The 27,178-nt window shown below is 40.4% G+C and overlaps 1 protein-coding gene across 1 annotated transcript in view; it reads left to right on the forward strand.

The window, feature by feature from the left end:
• Positions 1-3,004: 3,004 nt before the first annotated feature.
• The window catches only part of Vps36 (vacuolar protein sorting 36 homolog), a 30,306-nt gene continuing 6,132 nt past the window's right edge, over positions 3,005-27,178 (forward strand). The window contains exons 1-9 of the mRNA XM_048341450.1: positions 3,005-3,157; positions 12,039-12,107; positions 13,159-13,229; positions 16,101-16,215; positions 17,794-17,883; positions 18,439-18,525; positions 24,673-24,705; positions 24,812-24,889; positions 25,804-25,938. Coding sequence (XP_048197407.1) covers positions 3,062-3,157; positions 12,039-12,107; positions 13,159-13,229; positions 16,101-16,215; positions 17,794-17,883; positions 18,439-18,525; positions 24,673-24,705; positions 24,812-24,889; positions 25,804-25,938 — 774 coding nt within the window. The 5' untranslated portion in view covers positions 3,005-3,061. The remainder of the gene's footprint in view (positions 3,158-12,038; positions 12,108-13,158; positions 13,230-16,100; positions 16,216-17,793; positions 17,884-18,438; positions 18,526-24,672; positions 24,706-24,811; positions 24,890-25,803; positions 25,939-27,178) is intronic.

Here is a 27,178-nt window from a genome sequence, read left to right on the forward strand (position 1 = left end):
AAACCGGTCGCCGCCCTCATCAATCCAGTTCCAAGGATGAGAGGGTCGCCAGCTTGAATGTCCACGTTTGCACTGAAATTGAGACCTACCTTCTCATGCGTTCCCCTACCCTTTCCTCCAGAAAGGGTCTTGCTATATACCCTAGGCTAGTCTCACACTCAGGCTTACCCAGTGCTGGCTGGGGTTGCAGGTGTGCAACACATTTGGCCCTTTATGTTACATAATTATTACGAACAGAGAAGAGAAAGGAATAAAACGAGGCTAGCTCTTCCTCCCTGCAAGGTTGCATATCATTCTCCTGGGAAGGTCATGCACTTGTTAGGTATTTTGTATGTTTGCTCATTTAAGTGTGTGCTACCATAATCAGTCCTATCACTTAGCTAAAGTCCATATAAACATCCAGCCCATGCAATATAACTACATAATTCCGAGCCAGCAGGTTTTAGGGGCACGTGTGGAGAGCATGGACTGTCTTTCAGGTCTAAAGATTGGGACTTACAGTTAGGCTGCGTTTGGACTCCATCCGGTTTGAAGTGTGGGAGGAAGGCAGGAAGATGTGATTTTTGTCTTCTGCTGCTGAATGTGAAGGCCTTAGCAGGTAGCACTTATTGCAGCCATTTTACTTACTTTTATCTGCTTTTTTTCCTCCAGATAGTACTTGTGTTTGTACTCCCACTTGGCTTTTCCACTCAAGGCTGGTGCTCTAGCACTTGAGTCATGCCTTTAGCTTAGCTTTTTTGTTGGCTAATTGGAAATGGAGGTTTGAGGACTACTTTGCCCAGGCTGGCTTCAAACTGCCTCAGCCTCCTGAGCAACTAACAGGAGGTTTTTAAAGACATCTTGCTAATAAGAACTTGGTTTGGGTACTTTTTTTGGTCCCTTTTTACTTGATGAAACATTCGGTGTTCAGGATAACTATGCCAAAGTTGGGAGAAGCAACAATGTCATGCCTTAGTCTCTTCGCCTTAGTGCCAGGCCTGTCCAACAGAAGAGAAAAAAGTGGCTTTTCTTATTGGTAGCACTGGAGGAGGAGTGGAATCCTTAGACCCATAATAGGTTGCTCAATAAGGTTTTCAGAATACTTATCAAATAAATGAGTAGGCTGAGAACCCAGTGGCCTTGATATAATTGAGAGGTTCTCAATTTATGAATACAATTATTTGTAGGATCCTGGGGAAAAATATCTTGCCAAGTGAGACCCTAATAGGTTGATATGCATTAGTGTAGGGTATCTCACGGATACATATAGACCAAAGCCATCCTAAACCACTCAAGAAACAGCTTACTGGAAGTGGGAGGCAATAATGAAGATTCAAGGATACTGTAGAGTGCAAAAAATGATATAATAGAAGAAAATACTAAAAACAAAATGAGGGCCAGTTCTAGCTCATTGGTAGAGTGCTTGTATAATATGTGCAAGGCTTCAGGTTTGATCCAGAGACAAAGAAGGAGAGACAGAGAGACAGAGATAGAGACTCAAGTCTGTAATCCTAGCAATTTAGGAGGTGGATATTGGGAGGGTTACAGTTCAAGGCTGGCCTGGGCAAAAAGTTATCAAAGCCTGTTTCAATCAATAAAAATCTTGGCATAAACTGGTAAAAAATAAATCCCCAATATGTAGTAGGCTCTAACATAGGTTGCTCATTTATGATGCAAAATATATAAATAAAATAAAAGGGCAAGCAGCCATGGATAGTTTGCATAGGCCAGTCAATAGGTAATCATAGATCTGTATTGACATGTTCTCTGTAGCAGATTCATATAATAGTATAAATATTACACATATAAACATGATAAATATGAACTCAATATTGAAATCAATATAGAATCGATATGAGGTATCAATATGATATATCATGTTTATTAATACTGAGGATACTTAAATAAAAATAATCTTAAGAAAGAAAACAGATGAGCTTAAGGTACCATGTTCCGTGAGGGAGAATAATTCATTGAGGCACAATTTAAGGTGGGATGGGGCTTTATTTATTTACAAAGAGATTTTATTTACAACCTAAAACCTGGAACCAGAGGAGCCCTCCCCTCCAAATGCTAGCCTGCAACTGCCTTGTCCTGGGTTAGTTACCCAGAACCCAGACCTGAGACCTGTCTTGACCTGAACTCCAAACCTCCATACCTTAATCTCCAACCACCCCAGCCTCCAAATCTCCAAACCTCCAGAGGAGCAAACTTCCTTTTTGTAGGCCTTGCCTCTCCTCAAGCTTTAATCCTCAAGCCTCCCCACAGGCTTTAGGCTTCTCTGCCAGTCGGACTCCTCCTCAGGCCTTAGGCCTCGGACGCTCGCTCAGGCATAAGGCTGAGGTTGGCCCTGCTCCTCTCACCCAGCCGGCCTGGTTCGGCTCCGCTCAGCTTCCCTCTCTACCTCTTTCCTCTGCCTGCTCTTCTCTTCTCCCTCCCCCTCCTTTCTCTTCTCTCCACGTAGGCAGCCTATATATACACTCCGGGCTCTCAAGCCCCGCCCCCTCGAATCACCAGAACAATTTGGAGTGCCACCTTGGCTGTCTGGGGGGCGGGACTTCCTAGGCTGCCCCTACCTTACTCCAGAAGCAGCTTAACGCCACGCCCTCTCCTACATCCTGGCCCGTGACACCGTGCAGGGGCAGGATTTCCCTACCCCACGGGTTATTACAGTACTAGCTAGCATGCTGACTACAGGTGTCCAAAAGCAATTCTTGTCATAAATTCTCCTTTGAAAAATCACAGCTATTATTTTCAGCCTTTAACCACCATGGCCACGTGTCGGGCACTGAGTGACTAGGAAACGGTCACGGATTTCAGGCATCACGTACCATAAGGATGCCCAAGCGTTTGGGTTCAGCCAGGGTTCTGGAAGGCCAGCTGTGGGAGGACCGCCAGGGGGCGCTCTCCGCATGTCCCCCTCCCCTTCTTCCTCCCTCTTCGCCCCGCCCTCCTCCCGCCCCCCTCACGGCCGGCCTCTGTCCCGCCCGCCGCCAGGGGGCGCCGCAGGCTGCCCAACGCGCGGCTCGCGGCCCGGGAGCGCCGGCGCGGGCGAGCGGCGGAGGCCGGCCGGGCGGCGGCCATGGACCGCTTCGTGTGGACCAGCGGCCTCCTGGAGATCAACGAGACCCTAGTGATCCAGCAGCGCGGCGTGCGCATCTACGACGGCGAGGAGAAGGTAGGGTGGCGGTCCCCGCTGGGCTTCGGGGTGCGGGGCGCAGGCTGGGTTCCCCCCTCCTCTCCACCCCGCCGGCCGCGGCCTGGGGCGCTCGCTCGGGCGCCTCCCCTCGAGCCATCCGCGCCCAACTTTGGAGTGGTTTCCGGTGGGCACGGCCGCCGCCCCTCGCCCGGCCCCTCCGGCCCCCGCGGGCGTCTTTAGGGTTGCTCCGCCCCGGTGCACCCCGAAAGCCCCCGAGGTGCTCTGCTGGCGGCTGGCAGGGAGCCCTAATAACACCGGGTGTTGGGCGTCAATCTTGGGGACAACCCAGTTCCGCCCTGTCAGGAACTAGGAGTACGCGTCCCCCAGCCCCGATGTTCAGATCTGCCTTGGGCCGAGGAGGGGGTGAAGGGTTGTTGGGAATGATTTCCTGGGTCTTCCCCGGTGCCTTGCCTTTCTTGTTTGGTTTGTTGTTGGTTGTTTTGTCATTACTTTTGGAGTTTGGGGATTACGTTTTACAAAGTGATCTATGCCTCGCCTTGTAAATCAGGCATCAATCTCAGGAAGGACCTGGCTCGCAATCTGAGAAGTGTGGAAGTACGTTATTTTGTGGATAGTGGAAGCTACAGTACTTTCCTTGGCTGCTATGGCTAAATTGCAGTTAGAAAAAAACAAACATTTAAGGCGTTAACACACAAGTTAACACTCGGTGACCCTGACGTTTCAGTCTCCAGAAGTTTTCATCTACTGCCTGGCCTTCTTAACCTTTTAAATGGAACTTCCTTCTGCACGCACTTGGGTATGCTTTCCTTGACCCGTGGCTTTTCTGGTCGAGCTTGCTAGAACTGGTTGTGCTTCTATGATTGCAAGTAACTGGGGACCTGCGTCTCCTGATTTCAGGAGGATATTTTCGTGGACAGTTAACAGCTGTGATTGCGTGTGGACGTCTTTTCTTTAAATAATTTGCTTTGACTTCATTTACTCACTGCTTTGACACTTTTATTAGCTTAAACTCAGGTTGAGTCCTACTTTTTTTATTTGATTATATTTTTTTAGACCTGGTTTCCAGGACCAGGCTAGCCTTAAATCCTCCTACCTTAACTTCCCCAGTGCTGGGATTACAGGTATGTGTCAACACACCTGGCCTTGCATCTTTTTATTTTTTATTTTTTGCCAGTCCTGGGCCTTGGACTCAGGGGCCTGAGCACTGTCCCTGGCTTCTTTTTGCTCAAGGCTAGCACTCTGCCACTTGAGCCGCAGCGCCACTTCTGGCCATTTTCTGTATATGTGGTGCTGGGGAATCTAACCGAGGGCTTCATGTATACAAGGCAAGCACTCTTGCCACTAGGCCATATCCGCAGCCCCCCTTGCATCTTTTTATTGGAGGGACAAACTATATTTATTTACTTTGCTTCCTTACCGAGTTTGTATCTTCAGAACTATTTTAAGTGGGAAAATTAATCAACCTCCCTGGTGAGGTCTGATTCTGCCCCTGCTTTAAGAAAATTAATGAAAGAAGAGGCCTCAGAGACTCCCCCAATGCCATTCCTCTGGGGAGCACCTGGAAGTTATGTCCTTGCAGAGAGCCCCAGTCTGTTGTTTTGGGGACACCCATATACAAATTAGGAGTACCTTTGCTGGCCATGTGGTTATGATATACTTCCCACAATATAAAAATGACAAACATGAGTACCTGTATGTGGAAAACTGTTGTTGAACCAGAAAATTCTCATTTTTCCTTTGAAGATTTTGTGTCTTGTTGCAGACAGCAGAAAAGTTTCATAGGAAAAAAATCTGTCTGCTGGTCCTTTTGTAACCTTTCAATGAATCCAAGTCAGAGGAAAACATAATTAATCCCTAACTTCCTGCACCAAGCACATTACCAGAAAGTTTAGGACACCTAAACAACCTCAGTCTTTGTGTTTGGCAAGAGAATAATTCAGGCAAGGCATAGAGATAAGTAAAGGTGGTAGAAAAGTTTATTAGAAAAGAAATAATAGGTAAAAAGCATGTGGTGTAGACCTGCCTTGGGAAGACAAGTCTTTCAGCCAATCTCTGCTATCTTGACTATCTTCTTAGTGTAGAGTTTAGCCTTGGGTTAAAGGAAGAATTAGTTGGCTCCCTGATTGGTGGGCCTCCTTTCTGTTTCCTGCTAGGTTGTGATGCCAGGGATGTACTGTCCCAACCTTATTTCCTCGTTTTCTGTCCTTTCTTCCTCATTCTTCCTGCCCCCCATTTCATTGGCAGGTTTGGGTTCATCAGCTTATCCTGCCATCTACAAGCTGTATCGACCATAATTCCCTGTTTGGCTGCTGTTCAGCTATCATTTTGATGTAGTCAAGAACTCTTAACTCTTTTAAAGCTGGGAGCTATTAGGGTTGGTGTCTTAACAGTAAAGTAACCCTCCAATGTGAGCTTCCCTACCCCTGTGCTACAGACGAGGCCCACTCTGTCACTTGTCGAGTTGTCTGGAACTGCTTGGTTCCTGGTGTGACTCAGGGCCAGACTGACTTGTAGGGCACAGTACTGAGCCCTGATTCCTCCATTTGCTGGAAAGTTCTAGAAGGTTCTGGTGCTGAAGACTAAGCAGCTATTCATCAATCTCCAGATGCAGTCAGGTTAGACCCCAATTCAGAATGAATCCTTCAGTGGCTTCCTCAGCCTTGGAACTGGGGTCCAGACTGCTAGGTCCTCATAGCTATGCATGTAGCATACCCTGGTGAGCATGCTCAAACGTCACTTGCATGCTTCTGGAGGGCAGAATGTGTGCCTTAGGCATCCTTGTGTCTTCTAGCTCACTGTGAGTGTGAAACCCATTCTAAAAAATCAGAGCCAGGCATGCTAACTCAAATCTGTAATTCTAGCTGCTTGAGTGGTGGAGATCAGGGAATTGAGGTTCAAAACCAGGCCCAGCATAGAAGTATGAGAGATTTCATCTCAACCCATGTCTGGGCACAGTGGCATATTTCTGAAACACAATGGCTGGACACATTAATGTGCACCTATCATTCCCAGTGACACAGGGAGGCACAATTAGGAGGATCAAAGCCTAGGCATAAAATGAGACCCTACCTTATAAATAAATGAACAAGATAACAAGGGACTAGATAAGTGGCTCAAGTATAAGGAAGAAAGGGAGGGAGGAAGGAAGGGAGGGAGGGAAGGAAGAAAGAGAAAGGGAGGGAGGGAGGGAGGGAAAGCAAGAAAATTTAAAACTACCAGTGTACACACACACACACACACACACACACACACACACACACACACACACACACAGCTTCTCACAGGTAAAAGACTATTTTGCTGAAAGAGAAAATAACAGCTACAGTGACTTGCCTGAGCTCCTCAGTTAGCAGGCGAGGCATCCTTTAAATCCCTACTGATGAGCCTGCACTTGTTTTACTGTATAGTAGTCCCCAGTGCTAGACTCTTTATGTGATGTTCATATAGTTGATCCTCCTAATACCTACGGAAATGGAGACCCACAGTTGATAATTGTGCAAATTGGAGCTGCACTAGGTCATCCAACCAGTCACTGAGGAGTTAGAATTCCAAGCCAGGTGCAGCAAACTGCGCCTCTGGTGAATCAGTGTGTGCTGGCTTGTTTATACAGGCAGTTTTTGTGGGCTCAGTATATGTGGATAATGTCATGTTTTCATAAGCAGTGTAGACAGGTCATTTGTTTCAATTCATGGAGGCTTCTTCTGTAGCCTCAGCTCATTAAAAAAAAAAAAAAAACAATGCAAGGAGATTAGTATGTAAAGTGGTGAGTTGGCAGTGCATACCAGAGAATTTACAAGGTGTTTATTCTCTTTCAGCTCACGATTTCACTTCTGGGAATTTAATCTTGGGAGCTAATCAGGAAGGCATAAGAATATGGTATGAGGGGACTGGGAATATGGCCTAGTGGTAGAGTGCTTGCCTTGTGTACATGAAGCCCTGGGCACCACATATATAGAAAAAGTCGGAAGTGGCTCTGTGGCTCAAATGGTAGAGTGCTAGCCTTGAGCAAAAAGAAGCCAGGGACAGTGCTCAAGCCTTGAGTTCAAGCCCCAAGACTGGCAAAAAATAACATACACACACACACACACACACACACACACATATATGTATATATATATGTGTATATATATGGTGTGAGGATGTCCATCTCAGTGGTACAGGTGCCATATTATCATATATAGGAAAAATTGGGAGCAATTGGAATGTCTACTACAGCACTCCCTACTTGCTAACCATAGCTTGCTGAGCAAAGAGTTACCATACCATAAATAGCATGGCCTCACTCTCAAAGATTACACATACATCTATGTGGACCCTCTGACTGGTAGGGTTATGAGTGATTTCCTTTTCTTCTTAGACTTTTCTTTAAAAATGTCCTAGAGTTTTCTATAATGAGTTATGTCATACTTTTATAACAAAACTATGGGTTTATTATTTTTTTTTAAAGGAAAGAAGGAAGAAAGAGGGTAAGAGCTTGGACAACTGCCTAAGTCTGATTAACTTTTAAGCCGTTGAAAAGACTCTGGTTCTGAGTAGTAGAAGCACACCAGCTCAAACTTGCCTACCATGTTTAGGTCATAATCCACTGGAAGCCATGACGAGAACTATTACCCAATTTCTTCTCTTGGAGCAGCAACATTTTACATCTGCTCATTGCTAAATGGCATGGCCATAGAATGTTCCTGGCTTTGAGCTTTTAAATTCTGATCCTTGTCCTTGGATTTCAGTAGGATAAAACACAAAGGTTCTTAATCAAAACTATTAATTTCCAAATGCCCCATCATGCACTCTCAAGTTAATACAATATCAGCTTTTGGAAAGAGGAAATCTTATTCATTGACCAAAAAAAAAAAAGTGGTTTAGAAAAATACCTTAGACTCAGTTATTTGGTTTTGCATAATTAAGATTAGCTAAGGTATTTGATTGAATTGTGGGTGCCCAGGCTTTTCTTTTGCTTAGAGGGTAACATGGAACCCATAAAGGCTTGTGTCTGTGTCAGTGGGTGTAGAATTTCCTTCCTAGAATGTACTTAAAGCCAGGCACTGGTGACTCACATGGGTAACCCTAGCTCCTCAGGAGGTCTGAGCCTTGCAAAAATGCTGGGTGAAAAGAGCCTGGAGCTTGTTTGGCTTGCTTGTGTGGGTGGTACTCTGCCACTGAGTCACACCTCCAGCTTTGCATTTGGGTTATTTTAACCATGATATCTAGTGAACTTTTCTGCTCAATGTCTGAAGAACTATTACAGATGTGAACGAGCCACCTGCACCTAGCATAGAGAAACACTTTTGATACATGTTGCTTTGTGAACTTAATTTAACAAAAATTAATGTACATTTTTGAGTTATCTGAAATTATATATGCCAATGATAAATTTCTTTTTATTAGGCAAAGTTGTTATATAGGAAAGCCAAAAGGAAAAAATAACTTGAAATAATCAGTAATCTCCCTCTCCATAAATAAGTACTTTGAGCATATTTTGTATGATGATGTATGTTTGTATATAATCATCTATACTGTGTTGAAACGACTTTTTCTGTCTTATAAAATATTACGAATCTCTTGTAATATTGTCAGTCACATATTCTTCTAGTAGGAAATGTATTAAGAGAAAGATTATGATTATTTCTTTTTAAGAATGATATATAGAATGCTGTAATTGCTTATTGGAAAACATTATTTTAAACTCAGGAAAATTCCATGAATATTTGTTAAAAAAAAAAAAAAGGAACCCTCATTAAATGCTTTCTTGGAGTTTTGTGAGGTAGCCTTATAAATGGGAGCAGCTTTTTAACCTTTGAAACAACCAAATAGTCCTAAGTATCCAAACAATTCTTAGGGCACAACAAACTCTACTTTCTAGTAAGGATAGTGATTAGAAGCTTCCAATATGTTTCTCTTGATTTTAACAGGAATGAAGGAATTTATGTTTTGTGTTCGACTTCTGATTCTACATCTAAAATGGACTTATTTATCTACCTTTCAGTAACAAACTATGAAGATTAAAGAGTTGAACATTTGTGTGTGTGTGTGTGTGTGTGAGAGAGAGAGAGACAGACAGAGAGACAGAAAGACAGAGAGACAGAGTGTTACAATTAAACAAACACATTTTGTACATTTTTCAGTAGGTGACACAGTCCCAATAGCCTGAACAGTATGCTTGGGTCAGCTCAGGCTGCTGTACCAATCAATGCCTCACACCCAGCTGCTTAAGCAATAGGGAGTTGTTCTGGAGGTTGAAATTCCTTTACCAAGGACTGGGGTCTTTGTGGGTCCTCTTCGAGATGTGTGCACAACCACTGCCATGCTGTGTGCACACAACCTTTCCGGTGTTCCTGTGTCTCTGTGTGTAGAGGGAGCCTCACCTGGTGACCTCTTCTCAACATGAGCACCTCCCATAGGCCTCACCTCCAAATTCCATCACACTGGGTATGGGCACCATAGAGGGTATGAGGCACAAACATTTAGATTCATTCTAGAACTATTAGACATCCTTCTCCCATCTTTACCCTTGGGTCCCCAGTTCTCTCTTATGCTCTGGAGTGTATCCCTCCAGAGTCATATATATTTGTGTAAAATGTATTGTTTTTTCCTCTTTAACATGTAAATGTTGTGGCTCCTTCCTGTAATCCTGTTTACATGATTGAGATCTGAGAATCATGATTCAAAGCCAGCCAGGGAAGCAAATCCAAGATGCATATCTCCAGTGAAGCATCAAAAAGCCAGAACTGGAGCATGGCTTAAGGGATAGCTCTAACTGTGAGAGAAAAAGCTGAGCAAGTGTATGAGGCCCCGAGTTCAAGTGCCACACTTGGCGTGAGTGCGCGTGCGTTCGCGCGCACACACACACAAGTCAATATTGGGCTAGGAGGTAGGTCAGTGGTAGAGCACTTGCCTAGCCTGCCTGGGGCCCTGGGTTAATCCTCAGGCGCTCTCCTCCCCACACATATACACACATGGATGTGTGCAGTATACTACACTTACTATCCAAACTTGCGTTTTCTCAAAAGTCTAAAGAATGTATTTCATTGATTCTATCTCTTTAAAATTTTAATGAGTTTGAAATCAGGGTGAGTTTTGGAAGTAATGTTATAATTAGTGTGGGACACTGTGAGTATATGAGGAAGCTGTATACCTTTTTTAAAATGAATGCCTATAGTCCATTTATGCAGGAGTACACTTCCCTATTGGTGCACATGTGAATTGTTTCTTATTTATTTCTTTTGCACACAGAATAGGGTGGTCTAGTACTATATCATCTTGCAGGTGTGAATTCATTGTGCAATAAATCCCCATAGTACAAAATCTCCTTAAATTAATGGATGTTTGTATTTGTAATTTTGATGTTAAATATTATGATATATTAACAATCTCCTCCCCCATATAGGCTGTGCTATTTACAAATGTATGAGAATGTTGTCAGCACACTGTCATCAAAGTTTTGAGGCAAGCACTCTTACCACTAGGCCATATTCCCAGCCCTGTCATCAATGTTTTGGACCTCTGTCATTTTATCTCTTGATGTGCCCTTCATTTACATTTATCATTCTATCTGATTATACATCATTCAATATGCTCCTAAGTCATTTGTATTCCTTTTCTAGTGGGTGTCGTGCTATTTTCTCACTGTTTTTCAAGTGTTCTTTAGCTGTAGTAAGGAAATTAGCCCTTTGTCTCCAATGTGAGTTATAGTTGTTTTTACCAGCCTATTTATCTTTTGTTTTTGTTGACAATAGTTTTTGCCATCAAGAATATATGTTTATGCATCTATATGTAGTTGAGTTTTTATGTAAACTTAATGCATTTAATGCCTTTTTTTTCATTCTGGGGGGCGGGGGGAGGAGTGTGTGTGTGTGTGTGTGTGCGCGCGCCAGTTTTAGGCTTGAAGTTAGGGCCTGGGCACTGTCCTTGAGCTTTTTGCTCAACTCCATTTCTGGCTTTTTGATAATTAATTGTAGATGAGAGTTTCATAGACTTTCCAGTCCAGACTGGCTTTGAACCTCAGTGCTGAGATCTCAGTATCTAGAGTAGCTAGGATTATAAAGGTGAGCCACTAGCACCTGGCCTAATGCCTTTCTTAAGAAGACGTTTCCACATTGAGATTATTTTTAAAATCTTCTCATTTTTTCATTGTATTTTTTCTTGTTGTCCCCTCTTAACTGTTTGATCCATTAAGAATTCAGTCCCATACACTGTGTTAAATACTAATCTTTCTACTTGAAAGCTTAGTTCCCTCAGTTGTTAAGTCTCTATCCCCATCTTTTCTTGTATAAGTTGTGTATGTTTCTGGATTTTCCTGCTTAAACATTTAGAAAATTGTGCAAGTTTTCACACAAACCCAGTCTTGGTGTAAAATATCCTAGTCAATTTGATAGAGTAATGAAGGTCCCTTTGCTTCACTTCCTCCCATCACCTCACTCTTATTTATAAATCATCTTTATAAGGTTCACTGTGTGTTCCTTTTGGACCTTTTGGTATGACTTTTGTAGAGGTGTGTATGTGTATGTGTGTGTGTGTAAATTTTACACATGTGCTTGATTGCTTGAGGTTTAAATATGATACAAATCCAACCCCCAGCCTCCGACCCCCGCCCACTGACCCTGCAGCATCTGGTGTTAGCCTGTATGGTTGGTTCTACCTGGTCATTCTTAAATCTCTGCTGAGTCCCTTACAGTGAATGTTTCATTCACTGACTGTTTAGATCCTTTCCAATTTCTCTGTAATTCTACCATGGCAATCTATATAGCTTACACCTTACAAGGTATGTACCGTTAGTTCCTGATAAACCTCATTCTAAAATGCTTATGCAGTTAACTTCATACTGTATGATGAATGAGAAAGAAAATTTGGACAATACTAAGTAACACATGATTGATATTTTATCACAATCTTATCTTTCTAGATAAAATTTGATGCTGGGACTCTTCTGCTTAGTACACACCGACTGATTTGGAGAGATCAGAAAAATCATGTAAGGCACAGCATCTGCTCTGGTTTTATGTTTTGTTTTCTTTTATTTTATTGGGCCTTGAGCATCCTAAATTCATACTTTACCATCAAGTTAAAGCCTTAACCTTATTCTAGTTTTTAAATCACTGATGTTTTATTTACGTATGTGCTCATTTAGACATTTGCCCTTGCTTGGTAAAGGTATGTGGACACAGTCCATATTTCTTTGTCAATAGTGTGTTCCATGTGGTCTCAGATGCAATTAAAGAGAGTAGTTACGGTGTTATCCCTCATTCAACTCAGAAAAGGTCGCTACTGGATGGAGAATTCTGGTGACTTCTGTACTACTCCATGCCTAAATGTTATAGGAGTAATCCTCTCACCAGTTGTTAGAGGTCCTTAAAAAAATGCATCTGTCCACAGAACAACCCGCTTTCTAGTCTTATCAATGAGTATCAGGAGATATGTCTGCCAGATGGTTTCCCTAGACACTGGGGAGAGCTGCCTTCATGTTACTCAGAAAAAAGGAGAACTCCTCACTCCCATCGCCAGTGTCTAGAGAGAATGACCTATGTGTATGTAAAGCTAATATGGTCATTTCAAGTGCCTACTTAGCATGTGTGAAATCCTAACTTCAAGCCCTAGGACTGAAAAAAAAAAAAAGAAAGAGAAAAGAAGAAATTAGTTACAGTTGCATTTATTTAGACAGGGTCTTAAAATTCTAGGTTGCCCTTGAACCATCATCTTTCTGTCTCAACCCCCTGATTTCTAGGGTGACAGGTGTGTGTGCCACCACCACACTGGCTTTTAAACCTGATATGTTCTCCTATGCAGCAAACTGACATGACAACATTGGTTTTATTTCACTTTTCTGTAAGTTTATTTAAGAAGTTGGAAGTATAGCTCAGAAGTAGCCCCAGGATGAGCTTGCAAAAAAAAATTAAGCAGTAAGAGCATGTTTTAAAAAAAATTGTTTTAGTTATCAAGTACCTTAGAGGTTCATGGCATGCTAATGCTCTAGACAAGGATTTCCAATGGTATTATAGTTCTCCTCTTGTATTGTTTCTTCCTAGGAATGCTGTATGGCCATTCCTTTGTCCCAAATTGTGTTTATTGAAGAACAGGCAGCTGGAATTGGGAAGAGGTAAGTTCTATGTGTTGTAGCTTTTATTTACAAAAAGTATTTACTCTCATACTATTGGTCATGTTAAAATAACCTTTAGAATCATTCTATGAAAAAAAAAAGAATCATTCTATGACTACAGTGCTAAAGTTCTCTGTAATTACCCTTGGATATTAATCAATGAACAGGTATAGGTTAAAAATATTCAGAATATTTATTTTTCAATTTGTGTGTATGTGTGTGTATATGTGTTTAAATATCTCTATTAGGAGAAATTCAATATGTCAAGACAACTTTCTTTAGTATTCTCTTTAGTTCCCAGTCCCTTCAACTCCTCCCCAAATATTATCATTTTTGCATTGATTTAAAGGTATTTTTTCACTTTTTAACTTCTGGGTTCAAGATGCTTTTTTTATTTTGTTAGTTTTTAATTGGATGAAATGTGATAAGTGAATGAGTTAATATAAATATGGAAAAATTGACATGACTTTTAAATTTAGGAACTCATAATCTTCATTTTTTTACCCTAATCTTGTGGGAGTTGTTTCCTTGTTGCTGTTTTTTCGTGTGTGTGTGTGTGTCTCCTAGGACTTGAACTCAGGGCTTGGGCACTGTTCCTGAGCTTTTTTGCTCAAGGTTAGTGCTCTACCTACTTGATCCATAGCTCTACTTTCTGTTTCCTTGGTGATTAATTGGAGATAAGAGTCTCATGGACTTTCCTGCCTGGTTTGGCATGAACCATGGTCTTTATATATCATCCTTCTGAGTAGCTAGGATTATAGCTGTGAGCCACTGGTGGCATGGTCGTTTGTTTGTTTGGTTTTGGGTGTTGTTTTTTTTTTTCATTTTTTTAAAACTTTAAATTATTGGTTTTCGGGCTGGGAATATGGCCTAGTGGCAAGAGTGCTTGCCTCATATACATGAAGCCCTGGGTTCGATTCCCGAGCACCACATATATAGAAAACGGCCAGAAGTGGCGCCGTGGCTCAAGTGGCAGAGTGCTAGCCTTGAGCAAAAAGAAGCCAGGGACAGTGCTCAGGCCCTGAGTCTAAGGCCCAGGACTGGCAAAAAAATAAAAATAAAAATCATTGGTTTTCCTTTTCAAGACCTGACAGCAGGACCAAGGGTTTTTAGTTTTATATATGGTTCAGTCATCTTATAAAATAGTGAGAGCTGACATGAGACATACCAACACCCTGCTTTCAGTTTATTTTCCAGATGTCTAACATTTCTGCCTTGAACTGACCTCTGACTATGATCCTACTACCTCTGTTTTCTATATTGCTGGTAGTGCATGTACCACCATCCCTAGCCCTTCATTGTTATTTTAACTATAAAAAATAGTGAGAGCTTTGTTGCTATACTTGATGTATCCCAAACCATCCTAGAGTTCTGCTCACATAGTTTATTAAAGATATTACTCAAAGATGTTCACCATCAAACAATAGTGAAGAGTCTGTACAAAACTGGTACCAGTTCACTAACCAAAACATGCTTTCTACCAACAAGGCCTAACTTATGGTGTTTTAATTTCACAGCAGTTTTGACAACAAATAGGTCCAAACAAAAAGGAAATCATCCAATATGTACACCTGTAGTGTGATGAGAAAGAAAAGCCTTTAGTGTTTGGAGTGTAGCTCAGTAATAGAGTAGCAAGTACTTTTTAAAGTTGGTATCCAGGAAATTTTGACTGGGATTTTTTAGTTTCCCTAATCTTTATAGAAGATTGTTTGTTGAGCAGGTTTAGAAAAAGGGAGGAAAACAGACTTATAAAGCTGAACAAATATGATGGTATTTTTAATAGCATAGAAGATAACCAAAGTCATAAAGATAAAAAGTAGCTCATGCCCCTAAGGCAGCAGCACTTTGAGAGTTGTTTTCCTTATTGATTGAGCAGCATTTTCCAACAAATGACATTGTAGAATGTTAGTTTTGGATGGGATTTTAATAAAATATCAGCTGGCCAGTTTTACAGATTGTTTTCATGTTTTGTTTCAAATGAGTAAGGTAGTGTGCTTTGGCAGAAATCATAGCCCCCTTCCCCCCCCCCCCCCCCCCCCGCCAGTGAACCCCTGGGGATAGCTCTGTAGGTGGAAAACCCTAATCAAGAACTGCTCAAAAACTTGCAGATTTATTTCAAGCTTATTTTCTAAAGACATACTTTAACTTGAAACTTTTTGGTTCATAGCTTGTAAGTATTAAGGAGGAATAGTTTTGAATGCTTCATTGATTCTGACAATATAATTTTTTTATGTCAGTCCTGGGGCTTGAACTGAAGGCCTTGGCACTGTCCCTGAGCCTTATTCAAAGATAGTACTCTATCACTTGAGCCACAGCTCCACATCTGGCCCCTTTTGGGGTTTAATTGCAGTTAAGAGTCTCACAGACCTTACTGCTCAGGCTAGCTTCCAACCGTGATCATTAGATCTCAGCCTTCTGAGTAGCTAGGGTTATAGGTATGAGCCACTGGCACACAGCTTGATTCTGAATTAATACAAACTTTAAAATGATCGCTTTCAGGCAACTCCTTTTTATACATGAATTTAAATGATTTGAAATATATTATTAATTATAAAAGTAGAATAAGTCTTTTTTTGTTTGTTGGTTTTTGTTATTGTTGTTTTGTGCTAGCCCTGCAGCCTGAACTCAGGTACTGTTCCTGAGCATTTTTGCTTAATGCTAGTGCTCTACCACTTGAGCCATAACTCTACTCTCAGCTTTTTTAGTGATTAGTTGGAAATAAGAGTCTCATGGGCTTTCCTGCTCAAGCTGGCTTTGAACTGTGATCCTCAGATCCCAGCTTCCTAAATAGGCTAGGCACGAACCACCAGTGCCTGGCTGAATAAGTTATTTTTAAAAATCAATTAAATGTATTATACTTGTTCTTTTCAGTGCCAAAATTGTGGTTCATCTGCATCCAGCTCCTCCTAACAAAGAACCTGGCCCTTTCCAGAGTAGTAGGAATTCCTACATTAAACTCTCCTTCAAAGAACATGGCCAGATTGAGGTAAGTTTCCATCTCAATAAGATTAGACTAGGGCTGGGGACATGGCCTAGTGGCAAGAGTGCTTGCCTTGTATACATGAGGCCCTGGGTTCGATTCCCCAGCACCACATATACAGAAAACAGCCAGAAGTGGTGCTGTGGCTCAAGTGGCAGAGTGCTAGCCTTGAGCAAAAAGAAGCCAGGGACAGTGCTCAGGCCCTGAGTTCAAGGCCCAGGACTGGCCAAAAAAATAAATAAGATTAGACTAGAAATGTGTTTAGCTTTTTGTTTGTTAATATGGTACAAGATTATATTATACAATAAAAAACATACCAGGTTTCATCACTTTTTACATATACTCATTTGATGTCTTAAGCCTAATCAGAGAGCAGAGGGTATGTGTTTTAGATTGTAGGGCGGACAAAGCAGGAGGTTATGGTTCAAAGGAGGGGCATATAGGTTGGCTTGCTACTGAGCTAGCTATCAGTAAGTAGTTTGGTTCAAGGAACGGAGCATAATGATGAACTGAAGTATCTGAAAGCTCATGAGCCTGAAATCAAGCAACCTTATCTTGATTTGCTCCATACAAATTTAATCACATGAATACTGAGGCTTTAGTCCAATAGTTCATATATTCTGATTAATAAGTCACTGTACAAATATTCTTTAGACATCCAGCGGTGTCTTTATTGAACACTAATATCACCAATATTTACTGTCTACCTATAGCACCCATCATGTGCTTTTCACACAATTGTTACGGTAGGCAGATATGTGACTAGACAAAGTCATTGTCACTGTGCTTAAAAATTGATTTTTACTAGGTGCTGGTGGCTCACACCTATAATTCAAGCTACTCAGGATGCTGAGATATAAGGATTGTGGGTTGAAGGCAGCTAGTGCAGAAAAGTCTGTCAGATTTTTCTATCTCATATTAATCAGCAAAAAGCTGGAAGTAGAACTGTGGCTAAAATGGCACAGCACCAGCCTTGAGTGACAAAGCTAAGGATAGTGCCTGGACTTGGAGTTCAAGCCCCAGTACTGGTAGTGGTACCAAAAGAAATTTTGATTTATTTTTCCCAAGTGTGTTTTGTCCCTATTTTGGCTTCACATTTTAACTAAACAAATTATTCTGTGCTTCCTTCATGGAAAATGGCTGTATGTGCCTCATGATTTAACTAAACAAATTATTCTGTGCTTCCTGCATGGAAAATGGTGTTTTTTTTTTTCCCTGTCCCTGTGCTTGTTTCAGTATAGATGGGAAACAGTTTCTGTGTGCAAGATTGTTTAAAATAAGTCTGTTCATTTCATTGTCACTCATGTCTTTGTTGAGAATAGCCCACTTTACGTAGAAGGTCATTTCCTTTTTTATTTTTTATTTTTTGCTTTGTGCTTTCTGAAGTTGGTCCAAGAACACAACTTCCTTTGATTTCCTTTGATGTGTCTGGGAATCCTAGGCTTTTTGCAAATGACTAAGCAGACTTTTATGCTAAAGAAATGTCAACTGATAATTTATTGGAGGATACCATAGCCTGACTGCCTTACTAAAGTGTGTGTGTGTGTGTGTGTGTGTGTGTGTGTGTGTGTGTGTGTCTGACAGTTTTACAGACGTTTATCAGAGGAAATGACCCAGAGAAGATGGGAAAATATGCCAGTTCCCCAGTCATTACAAACCAACAGAGGACCCCAGGTATGTCATAGCTGATATACTCCTTTCAATTCTGCACTTACATCTTACATTTTCCTGAAGAAAATCACCCTGTGATTATAGAACTTGCTGAAAGCAAAATCATGATGTTCTGATAAAAAATTAATTTTCATAGCACTTAGTCTGGCCAGGAACCATAGACAGCACTCACATGTGAGAAAAAGCTTGGTTAGTAGCTACCAAATACTAAAATTTTAGGTACAACAATTTTTTGTACATTTGTCACTCTGTTAAATATGTAATGGCTTGCCAAAGAACACAGATGAATAGGAATTTATGTCTAACATATGGAGTGAATATGACATTTATTATGTATTCATTCAGTTTTTCTTTACTGATTTGAGATCATTATCTATAGCCGGAAGCAGACACATGTTTTGAAAGGAAGCTAGATGTAGTTAATTGTATGATTGTTTCTTTGGTTCTTTGTGGGTCCTCTCCCTCCATTGAAAACAGTGTGGTTAACAAAAGATTTTGTTTCCTTCCCATTTTGTGTGTTTCATGTTCTACCTTTCCTCCCCCCCCCCCCCCCCACAGCCAGGAAGAGTAAGAGCTGTGGGAATTGTAGGCATTGAGAGGAAACTGGAAGAAAAAAGAAAAGAAACAGACAAAAATATTTCTGAGGTAATTTTTTTAAAGTTTAGTTTTTTTAGTTTAGTTACTGAATGACAGCAAAGTAATTTAGCTGATGACTAGCTTCAAATAAGAGAGTCCCAGTCACTGAAACAAATCCAAGACTAAGGCAACTCTTTAAGTTCTGGTTGGCCATAGTTCTCTAACTATGTATATTTATTCTTGACTACAGTTGTGACTAATTCTGTTATCTCTGCAATTTGGAATATGTTTCATTTGTCCCAAGCTCCAGCATCTCTTCTTCCTTTGTAGATCTACCTTAGGTGGACATAATTTAACCAAAACATATTTTTAAAATTCATTTGTAGTCATGCACTGGTGGCTCACACTTATAGTCGTAGCTACTCAGGAGGCTGAGATCTGAGGATCTCAGTTCAAAGCTAGGCTAGGCAGGAAAGTCAGTTAGAGGTATGGCTCAGGTGGCAGGGTGCCTGCCAGTGAGTATAAAACATCAGGTATTGAGTTAGAGTCCCAGTCTTGGAGCAGAAAAAAGAAGTTATCACAGAATGTTCTGTAGTTTTAATGATGTAGAGTACTTTTAATGAATTCTAAGTTTTTTATATAATTATTTTGGAAACTGAGTTAATTTAGTTGAAATAAGTGTTATCTATGGCTACTGTCTGTGGGCAGCCACCACACAGTTTTATATTGATGATGACTTGGGGACCAGACACATGCAGTAAAAGTGGTTCAAATCAGCCTGTTGCTTCTACTGAGTCAACCCTGAACAAATATGCTGTAGTGTTTCTGAACTTCATCATAAATGAGGAATTGAAGTTAATTCTACTTAAGAAAGAACTCTAATTGGAAAAGCCAGACTCACACTTATAATCCTAGCTACTTAAGGGCTGAAATATGAGGATCATGGTTTGAAGCTGGCAGAAAAGTCTGTGAAACTCTATCTCCACCTAGTCAAAAATGCTAAACTGGAGGTCAGAGTGTGGCCCTAGTGGTAGAGAGAAAGCAAGCAAAGCTGACTTAGAGTGTGTGGTTCTGAGTTCAAGCCTCAGTACCAGAACAACAACAAAAAAAAGCCAGTTATAATTAGATTCTACAATTAATACAGCTAAACATGTCACTGCTGCTTTAGTTAGCTTTCTGTTACAATCTCTGTAACAATATGCCTGAGATAACTTATAAAGAGGAAAGCTTGTTTTAGTTCATAGTTTTGGAGGTTTGGTCCATGGCTCCATTGCTTTGATCTAAAGTAAATAATTGTCAAATACCTATTCTGGTTACTAATTAAAATATAGATTACTATTGAGGAATCAAGGATGTTTGACCTATTAAGTGTCCATGGTATAGGCTTTGTTAGTCCCATAGTTATGATAAAGTTTTGCACATTCTTTGGCCCTCCCTGTGTATTTGCTGCAAATTTTCAGCTATATCCAGAGGCTTGATCACATTCATGTTTGTCAAGACTCTTGGTGATGCTGTGTATTTTTAGGAGGCCCATCACTTTTTGTCATATTAGTAGCAGTTAATGTGCAAGATCATAGCTGGTTGTAAATGGTGACAGTCTGTTTATTGTTCATGTATCAGTTGGGATACTTTCTTAAAGCTAGATTATTGCTATGTGTCCCAGGCTAGCCTAGATTTAGTCTCCTGAGCTCTGGGACTACAGGCATGACTCACCATGCCAAACTTGTAATATTTTTTCTACTTTTCTAGTTTATCTACTTGTAGCTTCTCCCATTTTTATAGTTTATATATAGTGAAGGCAGGATTGTATTTTTTCCTTCATCATCAATCATCCTGCAAAGTTGACTAGGCTAATCAGGGCTTGTTTTCATTTGATATAACATCATGAATTTTGATGTAGTAATAGGTTTCAGCCAGTTGCAATTATTTATTGTATCTAAGCTCAGACTGTCCTGTGCTCTCCCAATGAGCACCTTCTCAAGTTGGCACTGAGGGCTTTTGACAAGACCTATCTGGTGTTGTCTCTGTCTGAATGGTGATGTGCCAGGACAGTCTCACACATTTCCCATTCTATGTCTGGATTCAGTAGTTAACTGAGAAGCTGTTTTAAGTGGGAAATGGCATTTCCAAACTACAATCGGTATCCATAAGAAGGGTTGATCTTTAAAGTAGACAGGGTTAGGGTTTTGTTGTTGTGTACAATATGTTTAGGCCACCAGTCCTTAGGCTGATCTCCCCACCAGTCACTTTGGAATCTGAAACTTATTTTCTTTGGGAAAGGCCTCAGGAAAAGAAGATGCCTTGTATCTGGCAGATCTGTGTTTGTAGTTTCAGAATTTTTGAAATTTCAAGGATGCTTTTCTGTATCACCCTTCTCAAGACCTTCTTCTGGGACTGTTTATTAAGCTGTATGGTACAGCTTTACTGCCGGTCTTTATTATTTGTAATTTTCTTTCAAATGCCTTTTATCTCTTAATTCCTTTTTTTTCTTTAGAAAATGTTCTCCCATTTTACTTTACTCTCAAGTTACGGTTTGTTGTGTTTTTTCACTCTTGTGTGATGTCTAGTGCAGACTTCATTTCCAAAGCAATTTTTCTTCTAATCCTATCCTGAATCTTATCACCTTCTTTCTGACTTAGATTGTCCTCTCATAGCTAATACCACCTTAACATCTTGTAGCACATGTTGATCTCCTCCATAACATGCCTTTCTGACATGTTTTCATTGTACAGCGCTATTCTGCTCCTCATTGTCTTTATTCTTATAACTGAGTGAGGTTAGACTTTGACATTTTGTTGTGGTCCATTTTCACATGGAATTAATAGCTCTAAACTTTCAGAGTGTGAGATAAAGTTCAGGGCAGCTTTCTTTTTTTTTTAAGTATAATTTTATTGTTATTAAGATGTTGCACAGAGGGCTGGGGATATAGCCTAGTGGCAAGAGTGCCTGCCTCGGATACACGAGGCCCTAGGTTCGATTCCCCAGCACCACATATACAGAAAACGGCCAGAAGCGGCGCTGTGGCTCAAGTGGCAGAGTGCTAGCCTTGAGCGGGAAGAAGCCAGGGACAGTGCTCAGGCCCTGAGTCCAAGGCCCAGGACTGGCCAAAAAAAAAAAAAAAAAAAAAAAAGATGTTGCACAGAGGGGTTACTGTTTCATAAGTTAGATAATTAGTACATTTCTTTTTGGACAATGTCACGCCTTCCTTTGCTTTTCCCCACTTTCCTTCTCCCATTTCTATCCACAAGTTGCATAGTTCATTAACACATAGTGTCTACTGAGTACCAGTCAGGGAAATTTTCTTGTTCCCTCAGCCTACCCACTCCTCAGCTGTTGCTATGTACGGTGAGAAATTTTACTGCCTCCTCAGCCTATTTCTATCCCTTGTTTTTACCTGGACCTTTTTTTCTTCCTATTATTACTGTGTTGTTCAATTGTGACTCTGCTCTTGGAAATAGCTCCCCTGTGTGATCTTGTCCTAGAAGAGAAGCCAGTGGACCAGTTTCAAGAATTCATAGGCTAGTTCATCATCTTCTGTCTCTCCTGAGGACTGTGGTCTCACTTATAGTTGAAGTGAGTGACCCCTCCCACTTTGAGGCCCTGCCCTCCCACTGACCTTCTTCACTTTCCCAGGGTTACCTGTTGTCTTCTTAGGGTTCTCCTGCTCAGATATGATGGTCTCAATGCTGTGTCTCTTCTTTTTCCTGCGTGAACATCATGCAGGCCTCCCACCTGATTGTGTCTTAAACTTTCTGTCAATATCATGGCACTTCATTTAGTAGTATATATTACCTATAGGTTTTGGACTTTCAGATCTGGTTGTCTTGACCACTATTGTGTTGGGATTTGAAAAGACTCAAAACCTGTGCTGCCAGTTTCCCATGAAATTCAGACCTTTTAGCATGGGAAGGATTCTTTTTATCCAGGGAAGAACTGGCTCAGGGCAAGTGCAGGGAATGAGCACTGAGGTCTTCTGATGGGAGGCAGGTGCAGAGTGTGCTATGCCATCATTATCCTCACTATCCTCAAATGCGACACTGGCCTTCCTCAGCAGCTCCATCATCATCCTCTCTGTGTTCACACTTATAGGACAGTGAATCACCTTGCATTATTTGTATTCCTTTAAAAAAATTACCATACTATACATGAGCACTGTTCCCAGTCATGCAGACCACTGCTTTATTTAATCCTTGCTCTTTCCTCTGCTGGGCCCTGCATCAGATTCCTGGACCCTGTGGTGATATGCTAGGCACAGGCAGGCCAATGGGCATTAATGACATCATGAGAAATGCCTTTAAGGAGAAAGTTACAGGCTGCAGCAGAACACCTAACAGAGCCTCTACCTCCTGCTGGGTGTCAGGGAAGCCCATAAGCAGGAGTATGGACTTCAAGGCCCAAAAGATGAGTAGATGTTAGCAATTATCAGCAGGATAAGAGGAAATCAGCTAGAGGGAGCAGGATAGACCAAAGTGCAGAATAAAGAATATTAAAACTGAAAATTCAAGCATGTTTGTAGTTACTGAGACTAATAAAGTAATGACTGCAGGTCATTGAGAAGTGGTGCTGTAAGTTAGTGTAAGAGGGTATTATTTTTTTTTTTTTGAATGTTGGGGTAGAATTTGATTGTGATAGAGAGATAGAAGGTTGTATAAAGTAGTGTGTATCTGCCTCTATCTGGCTTTAACTTTGGTTGTGGATAGTTTTTCTACTTGTGTTCTAATGGTTAGCTAAGTCCAAATTTTAGAGTAATGATAGAAATCAAAGTCAGGGAGCTTGTTTGTCCTTTCTAATTACTTAACAGTACTTATAATTTTATAGACAATTCATCTAAGGAAGTTCTTGTATCTACTTTCTATTGACTATAAACAGTAAAGGTTAATACATGTATTCTATGTGGATTCCCTGTTTTGGTGTTTCTTTCTATGAAAATATAATACACTAAATAGTGATTTTCCATATCACATTTTATCTTACTAATTTTCATTATACCTATGAAGCCAGTCTGCTAATAATAAAAATCAAAGTGTGCCAAGTAAAAATCTTAAGTGTGCAAAATGTGCCTGTGTGTTTTACTTTGGGGAACTGGGTTGGCATGTGAGCATGAGAATAGCCTCTCATTTAAATACTAGTTGACTTAGTTTCAGAGCTGGTGCCTGGAGCTTCTCACAAAGGGCTTCCTGCATCTGTGGCTGCTGCTGATAAGAATCCAGTGTTTGAGCCTTTTGTTTATCTGAGGAAATTCCTGTTAGGTGTGTGCACATTCCCCTTTGTTTCCAGTGTTAGCCTTACTCAGTTCACTATAAGAATCTTACACACACTCTATTCTTTTAGGAAAGACCTTTTGCAGATGGGGACACTTCCCCACAGATGGGCTCAAGCTGATCAGAGCCACTCTTGTATACATCCAACCACTTTTTCAGTTAAGGACAAGCAACTTCATTGATTTAGTACCTGTGCACATCAATTAGACAAGAGACTCAACATTAGCAGTATTTTTTTTTTTAGTAACTTGCAGTAATTTACTAGTCTGTTTAGGTTTGAAAAGGCCATTGAAGTAGAATTTGCTGTAATGAGTTAAACAACTGATAGATTTTTACTTGGATAGTTTTGGTGATATTCAAATACTTTTATGTCACTTATGTACCATATTCTAAGCTACAGATCTAAAGGGTGGGTTTAGTAGAGGCTAAGGTCCTAGTTCAGTCTAGTCACACCTGCTATAGAATCTAAATTATTGTGTCCACAAAAATTTCCTGCAGCTGTGTTTTGCCACTTGCAGCCAGGAAGCTTTGCAATGCCTTTGATTCTTGATCTCCCATTAGGAAAAACCAATGACAGATCCCCCTCTTCTACCTCCTACAATGCTGAGGAGTAAACCCAGGGTCATACCCCCAGTTTCTGTGTCAAAGAGCAGCAAATAGTGTTTTTGTGAACTATTATTGACATTATCTCTTACTTGTTTAACCAATAAAAAAACTATTTCCTCTTAGAAAATTTGAAATGTTTTTGTTGCAGTTTGTGTTGGAAATTTTATGGTTTCCTAGCTATAATGGATTTTAAAAATAAGGTAGACTAAGGTATGTAAGTATTAGTGAATTGATATTGGTAAGAAAATTTCATAAATCTGTATCATAGGGGAGAAAACAGTGTTTTGTTGTTTTTAAATATTTTAATTCATTAGGTAGATTTCAACAAAAATTTAATTTCTCATTTCAGGCCTTTGAAGACCTTAGCAAGCTAATGATCAAGGTATGTATTACCCTAGAAATACATAAGTCACCATCAGCTTTGAAAATAGAGTTTATTTGAAGATATTTTGGCAATATAATCTCTTTTTACTCTTCTCTTTTGACAGGCTAAAGAAATGGTGGAGTTATCAAAATCAATTGCTAATAAAATTAAAGAGAAGCAAGGTGATGTCACAGAAGATGAGGTAAAGATGTTTTTAAAGGCATGAGACCCAAATTACAATAATACAATGATATTTTTATGGTTTAGCTGTTGGCTTTCTTTATTTTCTTTCTGCTTTTAGGGGACACCTTTGTGGCTTGAGCCCAGGGCCATCCTCCCACTGAGCTACTTCTGCTACCCCTTCCTCAGTTCTTTCTCTCTCTCTCTCTCCCCCTTCTCTTCACTCTTTCTCTCTGTCTCCTTCCTTCCCTCTCCTTCTTTCTTTTTCTTTCTCTGTTTTAAAGTAAATAGAGCAAGTTTATTAGAAGGAAAGCCACGAAAGGAAGTAGTAGACATGGAACTATGGGACTCTCCTTCTAAAGATGGGTCTAAAGAGGAATCTTCTGCTTTCTTAGTGTTTTTTTTTTTTCTTTTAGAACTTGAAGGTATGTGAAAGCAAGGAAAAAGTAGACCATAGAAATTTTGTTAGTTCTAATGGTATTCAAGGTTATTTCAATGCTTTTATGTTTTAGACAATAGGAAACAGACATACTGAAATGTTTAAAAGGAGCATTTGGTATATATCCTTAAATTTCATGTCTGTTTCATTGAATTTGTCTATAATCTGAACACATCTATTTTTCCTTTCTAAGTTTTCAGCTGTGTCATCTGGTTAGTATTAAATATAGCATGATGATTACCTAAATCATTTCTCATACCAAACTCATGAAGTAAATGGTTTGGGGATCAAGATAGAAAAATGAAGAATGGTTTGATTTTTGCAAGGAACTACTAAGAAAGGGATTCACATAATTCACAGAATAGAAATTCAGTAAAGAAATAGGTTTATAGAAAAACAATGGGACAGAATTGAATTTATAATGTAAGAATTTCAGACACTGGGGTTAACAGATTATTCTGCACAGTCTTCTAATGCATTTTCCCACCTTCCTATAGACCATCAGGTTTAAGTCCTACTTGCTGAGCATGGGGATAGCCAACCCAGTCACCAGAGAAACCTACGGCTCAGGCACACAGTACCACATGCAGCTGGCCAAACAGTTGGCTGGAATATTGCAGTCACCTCTAGAGGTAAAGCCAAACCTCAGTGTCCTTTAAAAACTGCATTGAATCATTTCCATGTCATCAGAAATCTTAGTAGCATAATTCTTTCATGATGTGGTTACTATTAGCCTATATTACTTATCTCTCAGGAATATTAAATTAGCTCAGCCTACTAATTAATTGTTCTTTGTCATCTTCTAAATTACTTGCAATCTCCATTTCAGATTCCTATCTATCCAAATCTTATTTGATAGGAATATTTTTGAAAGTTTTTTCATTTATTATCTACATATATATGTGTGTTTGTGTGTGTATGTGTGTGTGTGTGTGTGTGTGTGTGTTTAGATCTATCTGATAGGAAGTTTTTTTGTTTTTTTTCTGAGTCAAACTACAGTTTGACTTCAGGGGCCTCAAGCATGCTGGTCAGCACTCTACCATTTGAGCCATGTACATTGGTTATTTTTGAGATGGGGTCTCACTTTATGCCTAGGCCATCCTAGGCCAAGAGCCTTTTATTTGTGCTTCTTGGTATCATTGGGGTGTCAAATACGTGCCACTGCACTCAACCATTAGTTGAGATGGAGTCTTTTCAACCTCTTTGTGCCCAGGCTGGCTTTTCATCATGATCTCCTGATCACCCTAGCTGGCCTCTCCAGTAGCTAGGATTATAGGCTTGCTTGAGCCATCCAGGCTGCCTGATGACTGATGACTGATGACTTTCTGATTTTCAAAAAAAAAAAAAAAAGTCCTCTAACTACTCAGGAGACTGAGACCTGAGAATCAAAGTTCTGAGCTAGCCTGGGCAGACAAATCTCCAATTAACCAGCGAAAATCCCAAACTGGAGGTGTGGTTCAAGCGATAGAACACCAGCCTTGAGGGAAAAAGCCAACTGAGAGCAAGAAGACCTGAGTTCAAGCCTCAGTATTGGCGTGCGCATGCGTGCATGCATGTGCGCATACACACACATGCATATACACATATATATGTATTCATATATATATATATATAGTGTTTCGTGTTTTATGTATTAGTAATTTTTTTATTCTAGTTTAACAATTTTTAGGTGATAAGGTTTGTTTGCCAGTCCTGGGGCTTAAACTCAGGGCCTAAGTGCTGGCCCGGAGCTTCTTTAGTTCAAGGCTAGAGCTCTACTTCTTGAGCCATAGTTCCACCTCCAGCTTTTTTGGTAATTTATTGAAGATAAGAGTCTCTATTAATTTTTTATATATCTAAAGTGGATTTTTAAAAATAATGTGGATATGTTAC

Source organism: Perognathus longimembris, chromosome 3, assembly GCF_023159225.1.
Source record: "Perognathus longimembris pacificus isolate PPM17 chromosome 3, ASM2315922v1, whole genome shotgun sequence".
Classification (NCBI taxonomy): domain Eukaryota; kingdom Metazoa; phylum Chordata; class Mammalia; order Rodentia; family Heteromyidae; genus Perognathus; species Perognathus longimembris.